This window comes from Saccopteryx bilineata, chromosome 11 (assembly GCF_036850765.1).
Source record: "Saccopteryx bilineata isolate mSacBil1 chromosome 11, mSacBil1_pri_phased_curated, whole genome shotgun sequence".
NCBI classification, from domain to species: Eukaryota; Metazoa; Chordata; class Mammalia; order Chiroptera; family Emballonuridae; genus Saccopteryx; species Saccopteryx bilineata.
The window spans coordinates 69,624,077-69,633,833 of NC_089500.1; the positions used below are offsets into that span (position 1 = coordinate 69,624,077).

General features: G+C 48.5%; 1 protein-coding gene across 1 annotated transcript; it reads left to right on the forward strand.

Annotated features, from left to right (window-relative positions):
* Nucleotides 1-207: 207 nt before the first annotated feature.
* ADORA3 (adenosine A3 receptor) lies at nucleotides 208-4,332 on the forward strand. The gene is made up of 2 exons (XM_066246518.1): nucleotides 208-918; nucleotides 2,896-4,332. The coding sequence occupies exons 1-2, from the start codon at nucleotides 569-571 to the stop codon at nucleotides 3,494-3,496; spliced, it is 951 nt and encodes a 316-aa protein (XP_066102615.1). The 5' UTR covers nucleotides 208-568; the 3' UTR covers nucleotides 3,497-4,332.
* The last annotated feature ends 5,425 nt before the right edge of the window (nucleotides 4,333-9,757 follow it).

The following is a 9,757-nucleotide window of genomic DNA, read 5'->3' on the forward strand; positions in this document are numbered from 1 at the left end:
GAGGAAAGCCAGTTACACTGTTACATCATCAGTGCCTCCAGCTCCTCTCCCACCCGTGTGACGCACCCATGCGGGTCCAGTGCCGAGCGAGTGAATGCTGAGCCTCCCCCGGGCCCTCACACTGTCTCCTCTCCTCTTTCCGTCTTCTCGCTGGATGTTCCTGGCTCTGCGCTTCCTCTTGGCCCATCTCACTTCCTGAAACACCCCCGAAGAGGCTTGCTTATCTTGATGGGGTTTGGGACAGGGGAAGGCGGAGTCCCTGAGCGCATCTGTCTGGGGAACTAAGAGCGGTAGCTCACTCAGATTCAGCCCACGGTGAAGAACTGTCCTCCAGGCTTTCGGGAACGTGGGGATGTGTGGCCGGCAGAGGAGCTGGAAATAACTGCCTGTGATGGGCTCTCTTCTCTAAGGAGAGGAAGTCCGGCAAGAGAGCACCCCACCACAGGCGAGAAGGAATGGGCAAGCTGTGAGTTTTAGACTGCGGCTGCTGCAGCTGGACCTCCAGCCAGAGCAGGACTTGCCGGCCCGCACGGGTCCTGTTCATGTGCGTGTCACCTGGGAGGCCAAGATGACTTTCAACAGCACCGCCGGGTGGTTGGCCGACATTTCCTACATCACCATGGAGATTATCATTGGGCTCTGCGCCATAGTGGGCAACGTGCTGGTCATCTGGGTGGTCAAGCTGAACCCCAGCCTGCAGACCACCACCTTCTATTTCATTGTCTCTCTAGCCCTGGCTGATATTGCTGTCGGGGTGCTGGTCATGCCTTTGGCCGTTGTCATCAGCCTGGGCATCAAGATCCACTTCTATAGCTGCCTTCTCATGACCTGCCTGGTGCTGATCTTCACGCACGCCTCCATCATGTTCTTGCTGGCCATTGCTGTGGACCGATACCTGCGGGTCAAGCTCACGGTCAGGTAACCTGCTTGGAGAGGGGTGGTGTGGGGCAGTGACAGAGGCACCTGGGAAAAGGGACTGCAGAATTCAGATCCCAGACTTATTTAAGTGGAAACAAATCTGACTTGGCCTCTGAGCTTGAAAGAGGTTCTTTTCACCACTTGGTGTATGAGGGGTTTAGCTACGATGGGCTGAGACTCAAGAACAAAAAATCACCGACTGAGGAAGTGTATGCTCTGTCAGCCGGGGGAGCTAACAATGACTAAAGCTTGATGCACCTTTAATTAGTTAAAATAAAAAAAAGCTCTTGACTTTTAGAAGTGATAGAAACTTACTAGATAAGATAAGATGCACACAGATCAGAGTAAGAGGAGATAAACTCATGCTTTTGTTCATTGCACATGTAGGTTATTCTACAGTTGTTTTAACTTTGCTTCCTCTGCCCTGTTGAGAAGGGGGCCAAAAAGAGTTCTCTGTTGCACAAAGTAGTGACAATCTTTCATGCAACCATGTGAATGGAACAGACCGCCCAAGGGAGACATCTGATTCCCCAGGTGCCCTGACTGCACGGATCTGTGTTTCTCCTCTCCCCTCTGGAGCAAAGAGCATGACAAGGAAGCTTGAGACAAGCTTCTGATGTGAACAAGCCTGGGTTCAAATCCTAGATCTCAATATCTGATCTTGGGCATGAGATAGAACTTTTTCTGTTTAAGTCCCTTATCATAGCATCGCGGTTAGGACACTGTGCGCCCAGCCTCGCCTCTTTTCAACCTTAGCTTCACCACTTCCAGCTTGTACAAACGACTTAGCTTGCCTGATTCATTTTTCTCACCTATAAATCGGAGACAGTGATTGCACCTTGCTCGTATGATTGAGTTTGCATACACAAAGCTCTTAGAAAAATGCCTGGCACACAGTCTGTGCTCAATTAATGGTAACTCTACCCTTTATTTTCACTATTATCATCATGAGGAAATGGAGATTATCATAAAAACAGCCCCAGTTTGTTGTGAGATTTCATCCAGAGAAAGTCTGCTGAGTGCACAGTACTAAACAAAGCCAATGTTGTCAGGAAAGGTGATTTAAGGAGAAATGGTGACTCTCTCATTGAGCTTTCTATGTTCCTGGAAGCGTTTCAACATGACCTGCCCAACTCCATGGATTCATTTCAATCAAACACCAAGTGTGGGAATCAGTGTAAGAAGAGAAGCAGGGCATTCAAAGAATGAGGGGGTGGCTGGGAGGAAGAGTATAATTAAAGGACATCAGTACAACAAACAAAATAAGGCAGGCAAACACGCTTTCAGGTCAGGCCTGACCAGGTAAGCAATCCCAGGAGACTTAGATGGTTCCTACCTCCTAGGAATTGGAGAATTCTTGGGCAGGAAATGGATTTGTGAGTGGGGTGTGGAAGCCCCTGAGTCTAGATAACATATTCCTGATCCATTATAGATCATACTTTGTGTGTGTGTGTGTGTGTGTGTGATAGAGACAGAGAGTGATAGAGAGAAGGACAGACAGACAGAAGGGAGAGAGATGAGAAGCATCAATTTTTTGTTGCAGCACCTTAGTTGTTCATTGATTGCTTTCTCATATATGCCTTTACTGGGGGGCTACAGCAGACTGAGTGACCTCTTGCTCAAGCCAGCAACCTTGGGTTCAAGCTGGTGAGCTATGCTCAAACCAGATAAGCTTGCATTCAAGCCAGCCACCTCGGGGTTTCAAACCTGGGTCCTCTGCATCCCAGTCCAACACTCTATCCACTGCACCACCACCTGGTCAGGCTAGATCGTACTTCTTTAGAAAGCTGCCCCACAGAAGTCTGTGGATTGTTCTCTAATTATGGTCTGCTCATCATGTCTTCATATGTAGTGGCGTTTAGCCGAAATCACCATGGAATACCTGCATTCTCCATCCCTCTCTCCTTGGCCAGCTGCATCTGTCCCCCGCCCTTTAGCCAATACTGTGAACTCACCCACTCCTTTCCATCCAAACAGATACAAGAGAATCACCACACACAGAAGAATATGGGGTGCCCTGGGCCTTTGCTGGCTGCTGTCCTTCCTGGTGGGGTTAACCCCCATGTTTGGCTGGAACATGAAACTGTCCTCCGAGTCCTACGGAAATATGACCTTCCTTCCTTGCAAGTTCCGTTCCGTCATGAGGATGGACTACATGGTCTACTTCAGCTTCTTCACCTGGATTTTCATCCCCCTGGTTGTCATGTGCACCATCTACATTGACATCTTCTGTGTCATTCGGAAAAAACTCAATCAGAACTTTTCAGGCTCCAAAGAGTCGGGGGCATTTTATGGACGGGAGTTCAAGACAGCCAAGTCTCTGTTTCTGGTTCTCTCTCTGTTTGTTGTGTCCTGGCTGCCGATATCTGTCATCAACTGTATCATCTACTTTCACGGGGAGGTGCCAGAAGTTGTGATAAACTTGGGCATCCTGCTGTCCCATGCTAACTCTATGATGAATCCTATCGTCTATGCTTTTAAAATAAGAAAGTTCAGGGAAACCTATTTCTTGATCTTCAAAGCCTTTATGACCTGCCGGCCCTCTGATTCCTTGGACCCAAATGTTGAACTGATTTAATAGTCATCCATGAACGATGACCGTCTGTCCCATTGATCTTCAGAGTCAGTGTCAGCACAAGCTTCAGGTCCTATCCACCGGGGCCATGGTCTTGCACATCCTTGATTCCTTCCACTGATGGGAGCATTTGTACCTCTTCTACTTCCGTCTTCCTCTAATTCAATTACGTTTTTTCTGGTCCTTCCTCTGGATGCCCCACTTGAGGACAGCGTTCTGTTGTTAACATTGTCTGTGAGCCTCCTTCCCAACCAGAAGTCATGGAATCAAAGGACGCCTCTCTGACTTCCTGACAGAAGGCCCTTTCAAAGCTGGGTGTGTATGGATGGTGACTCAGGCCCTCTCGACGGCGGAACTGAAGCAGAGAACCCTGCTCTCAGCAGGTCCCTGGGAGGTGGTGGCAACAGCAGTGAACTGAGTTTAAGGGTTTGCTTAAATGACTGAGTTCACCTGTCAATGTAGATGAGTAAATAAAAGATGACAGCCAACTATGATGTAGCTCTTTGCTGAAGGTCAGTGTCACCTGGGGCTTGACGATCCGGCTGGCTGATGGTGGCATTCAGGCTGCTTGCGACCTGGAGCCCTGTGGCACGTTCACTGTGTGAATTCTGGGGCCCTCACCCCTCGTCTCAGAACACTCTGCTTTTTTTCTCCTGGGCTGATCAGAGCATTTGTCAACCTTATGTTCCATTCACTGATTGATAAAGAGGAAATGACTGTCCCTCTAGAGCTCAGTCCTGTATTTCCTCTGGTGTTTCTTTGTAACAGGAGCAGTGGGAGTGAGCAGAACGGGACCCTGCTTACTTGTTATCAGCCGAGCACTTTCTGTGCACTAAACACTTGGCATACATCATCTTTTTAGGTCTTGGTGATCCTAGAGGTAGGCACCCCAGTACGGTGGTACCTTGAGATATGAACAGACCAACATACGATTTTTTTTTTTAAGATACGAGCTGCGACTCGTTCTGTATTTTTGTTCCAGATCCGAGTGGAAATTCTGAGATACGAGTCGTGATTTAGGAAGCTGCCGCTAGTTGGCGCATTGGCGCACAGGTCCAGTATCGGCAGTTGACTGACTTACGAGCTCGGTTACAGAACGAATTAAATTCGTATCTCAAGGTACCACTGTATCCACATCTCCACATTGCAGATGAAAGAACTGCAGCACAGAGAGGTTGGGAAACGTGTCCAGAGTCACACAATTAACAAGTAGGAGAACCAGGATTTAAACTCACCCCTGCCCTAGGGGGAAACCCCCGGCTTCTCACCACCTGTTCTCAGATATGAAGAGGGACTTGGAAGGTCTCCAAAGTCCAAACTGTCAAGTTCACCTAATGTACAATTAGCAGATACCTGGGCATAAGTTACCATTTGTAAACTGTAGGACTGCTGGTTTTTTGTTTTATTTTGCCTCCGTTGGTAGTGACGATCTCTCATTAAATAGGACACTATATACAGGGATAGAGTCTAAGTCACGTCATTCACTGAGTGTGGCTTTGGAGAGGTCAGTGGGCATTTCTGGCTTGGTCTGTCTGGATTTATTATATCTGTGGACTCTTGCTCCCGAGACAATATATGAACTTGATGAGAACAGTAAGATGGGGATTTCAATTAAACCACGTCCAAGGGGACAACGGTCCTAAAGTTTTTATGAATTCTTATCCAGTCCTGAAGGTTTATCCTCACCCCAGTCTTAGGCTGGAGCCTGAAAGCCATATTTATCTGCTTAACATTTCAGGGAAGGGTCCTTGTTTCTCCTTCTGTCCCCCCGGGAAGAACTGACCTGATCGGGGAAGTCTCAGCTGGTCACCCCACCACCCACCTCCCGGTGTCACTTACAATCCTGTCTCGGAGACAGAGGGCTGGAACAGAACCCCCGCTGTTCCTGCGGGTGCCTCGGAGCGGGACACGGTTGGATTCCTGACTGGCTTCCCTTCAACAACTTGGGGGCTATTCTCCCTTAAGAATTCAACCCGCTCCCCAGTTTTTGTCACAGTGGTATCCTCTTACTTGATTCTACACTTTCCCCTCTGAATTAATTTTTGTGTTTAGTTAATATGCCCCTCCAGGACCAGGCCCTGGGGTTCCCTCTGGGGCTGCTGGGCGCCCTGGCACACACGTGTCTGCCAGGAGCCGCCTCTGCCCGGGTGGCAACTTGAGAGAAAGAAGTACAGATCAGTTCTCAGTTCCCGGGGATTTTCACATAAGCTTCTTAATTTACAATCCCGAACTTAGTTGCTATAGTAACAGTCAGCACCTGCCCTTTTTTGGACACTTGATTTAAAGTGATCATTTCCCTCCAAACAGAACAGCAGGTCCGTCTGCGTCATCTGATGTTATCACAGGAGCTTCTGAGGTCCAGAAAAACATGTTTGTTTGTTTTCTCTCTCTCTTCCTCTTCTGTCCTTCTTTTTCTTCCTGATGGAGGTTTCTTTGTTTTTTTGGTTTTTTTTTTTTTTTTTTTTTTACTCAAATGAGTATTTCCTGAGCTACAGTGTTCCATCAGCTCAGAAGAAGCCCTTAAAGTGACAATATCCTTTGGAGTGAATTCAAAAAAAGATGAACCAAGATTCATGGGGTGAGGAGCTTGGGGAGAAGCGGTGAGGTTCACCCTGGTTTTGGGGTTAGAGAGACTGTCACGGGGGCTCCCGACTCTATCTCCTCACCAGCTCCCCACAGTTGAGCAGTCAAGGAATAAAGTGAAAAGACCAATGAGACAAAACCGAGGTTGCTTCCTCTTCCCCGTATGATTTCACTGGAACAAAGACATATATTGAGTAGCTGGGTTTATTTACCCATTAAAAAAAAAAAAAAATCAAGTCAGCTACGGAAACAAGCGAAGGCCAAATGAGAAAAGCAAAGGCTATTTATTCTGAGTTGACTGCAACAAGGGAGTCAGCCGTGTCACTTGAGCCTTGGCAGAGACTCTGGGCGGACAGAGGCGTTGGAGGGCTCTATGGGGGGAAGAATGGGGACTTCAGGGCGCAGACTGGAGGCTGTTGTCCTGGGGACGGTGTAGGTGGGCTAACTACAGGGGGCCTCCTGGGTGCTGGGTTAGGGGAGCGTATTTGACCTTCTCCGGCTGGTCCCAAGGCGAATATGAGGGAAGCTGTCGGTTATTATCAAGTCCTGGCCATCTGGGGCTGTTTACTGGGGCTGTTGTGGTGGTCGGGGCTATTGCTAAAGAGGCTGGCCCGACTTCCTGCCAGCCTGACTTGGGGCACTTCCTGGGCCTCTTTCTGTAGATAAGGGGCTGGTTTTGGGGCTAGTTTTGTGCCGGCTCACACACTGCCCAGGCTGGGCACATGTGCTACTGACAGTTTCATATGCGACCCCCTAACCCAGTGGTCCCCAACCCCCGGGCTGCAGACCAATACCGGTCCGTGGGCCATTTGGTACCAGTCCACAGAGAAAGAATAAATAACTTACATTATTTCTGTTTTATTTATATTTAAGTCTGAACGATGTTTTATTTTTAAAAAATGACCAGATTCCCTCTGTTACATCCGTCTAAGACTCACTCTTGACGCTTGTCTCGGTCACGTGATACATTTATCCGTCCCACCCTAAAGGCCGGTCTGTGAAAATATTTTCTGACATTAAACCGGTCCATGGCCCAAAAGAGGTTGGGGACCACTGCCCTAACCCCACCCCCCAGTGAGGCTCTCGGGCCAACTTGGGAGCCAGGAAGTTAGGAATCTCCTGATTTGTCTTTATCTCATCTAAGGAGGAATCAGGCCTTCCAGCATGGTGGACGAACAAGGGGAATGGTGTCCAGTGAGACCCAGAACGTTGGCAGGGTGAGGCACTGTACACACGATGTGTACCCGCAACGGCGTGTGCACGTGGTCCTCAGAGTGTGTGCAGAGCTTTGTGTTGAGGTGGATTCATTCAAGATGGGAATATCTATTCCTGCTTTGAGCTCCGCCAGAAAGCCCAGGATTTTTCTCTGTTGCCCCATTTTATTCTCTCAGTTTATGTCCGCGAATGACATCCCTCTGCTAAGGTCCACTTGTTCAGGGCACACCCTGGACACCTGCCCATGGCAGCAGGGCCTAAATTAGCTGGTCATCCCTTTTTCCTTGGTTTCCCCAAACAGGATAAAAGCATCAGAAGCTCAGAGATACCTGTTTCTCTGAAACAGACCCAGGCTTCCCGAGATCCCAGGAGACATCCTGCCATTCCATCTGAAGGCTCATTTCTGCCCAGTCATGGGGTGCTTCGCTCTGCTCTCTTTGGCGGTCTTTGCAGGAAGACCCATCGCCAGCCCTCCCAACTTCCCAGAGACCTTGCATTTCCTTCCCTGCGCCGACTTATCAGTTTGAACTGCAGAAGGATTGGGATGGGGAAGTAAAAGAAGTTGAAAATAGATCTCGTCCAAAACATTTCTTGTTCTTAGCTCTGATGAGAGGGCTCTGGGGGAATTTGAAACCCTCAGCTAAAACGAGGGCCCTGTCTTCTCTCTTTCAGTTTAAGTTCCCCTTCCCTTCCCCCTTCTCCCCCTTCAAAATGTTTGTGCAGATCGATGAGGATGGGGCATTCCCCTTCCTGCGGGCTCACATCTCCGAAGACAAGACTCTGAGGACTGGTGGCCCTGGCTCTGCCGCCCGGCAGCCACATGACCTTGGAGAGCTGCTGCCTGTTTCTCTGGTCAGCGTCCGTGCCTGTAAACTAAACAGCATACGACCTTCTTTGTAAGGTTGATATGAGAACAAAATATCAAATGATACCAATTGATATCAAGGGCGTGAATCTGCTTTGTAGGCTTGTCCCACTCACCGTGAGCTCCATTGTCGGCGGCAGTTGAGGGGACCCTAGCACACATGTGGAGACTGAGACCCGGTTGGGCTGCCGCCCCCATCTCTCCTCCTTGGTTGGACACTTCCTCAATAACAGTCAAGCAGGACATAGTGTTCATGACTTCCCCATTATGCAATATCCTGAGATGATAGAGATGCTCACACTCGTCTTAGGGGGAGGAAATAGAAGTTCTTGGTCATCAAGGACAGAGCCTGGCTCTCTCTGTTTTCAGCCCCATTTAGCCAGCAGAATCCCGACACCTTCTCACTCTCTTTTTGAGCGTTCAACATAGAGTGTGGGGTTAGGGGCAGAGGATCTGTAAGCCTCAAGCTCTTCATGCCTCCCACAAAGCAATGGTGAGAGCTCCCCTCGCTTCTGCAGCGGGGATCCGTACTCTACCCATCCTTAGGCCAGATTTCTCCCGGGCTGCTGGGCCATTTGCTAGGCCTGCTGCAGCAAACACCACAGATCCAATGGCTTAGACCAGGGGTCGGGAACCTATGGCTCGCGAGACAGATGTGGCTCTTTTGATGGCTGCATCTGGCTCACAGACAAATCTTTAATAAAAAATAATGTTAAAAATATAAAGCATTCTCGCCTGACCAGGCGGTGGCGCAGTGGATAGAGCACTGGACTGGGATGTGGAAGGACCCAGGTTCAAGACCCTGAGGTCGCCAGCTTGAGCGTGGGCTCATCTGGCTTGAGCAAAAGCTCACCAGCTTGGACCCAGGGTCGCTGGCTCCAGCAAGGGGTTACTCAGTCTGCTGAAGGCCTGCAGTCAAGGCACATATGAGAAAGCAATCAATGAACAACTCAGAAGTCGCAACATGCAACAAAAAACTAATGATTGATGCTTCTCATCTGTCTCCATTCCTATCTGTCTGTCCCTGTCTATCCCTCTGACTCTCTCTCTCTGTCTCTGTAAAAAAAAAAATAAAAAAATTAAAAAATATATATAAAGCATTCTCATGTATTACAATCCATTCATTTCCTACCGCTCATGTTCATGGTTGCGGGTGGCTAGAGCCAATCACAGCTGTCCTCCAGGACAACACCAAATTTTTATTGGATAATGTGTAAAGTACACGGGTTGTTGTGAGGTCAGGAAGTAAACGTTCTCCTTTTAATCAAATATTCAGCTAGTTAATTGCAGAAGCCCTTTTGACAAAGAAGATGGCTAAAAGAAAAAAAGATGAGGAGTATTGTACTTTTCAGCAGGAATAGACAGAGAAATTTGCCTTTGTGGAGAGAGCAGGTTCTGCAGTGTGTCTAATATGCAATGATAAAATTGCATCAATGAAATGGTCAAATATAAAGCAGCACTTCGACACACGCCATACTACATTTGCATCGAAATATCCAGCATGGGACAGCAGGAAGAAAGCATGTCAAGAGCTACTGTGCAGAGTGCAAGCTAGTCAGCAGCAACTCCATGGTTGGACTCAACAAGGTGACTGGAATTTG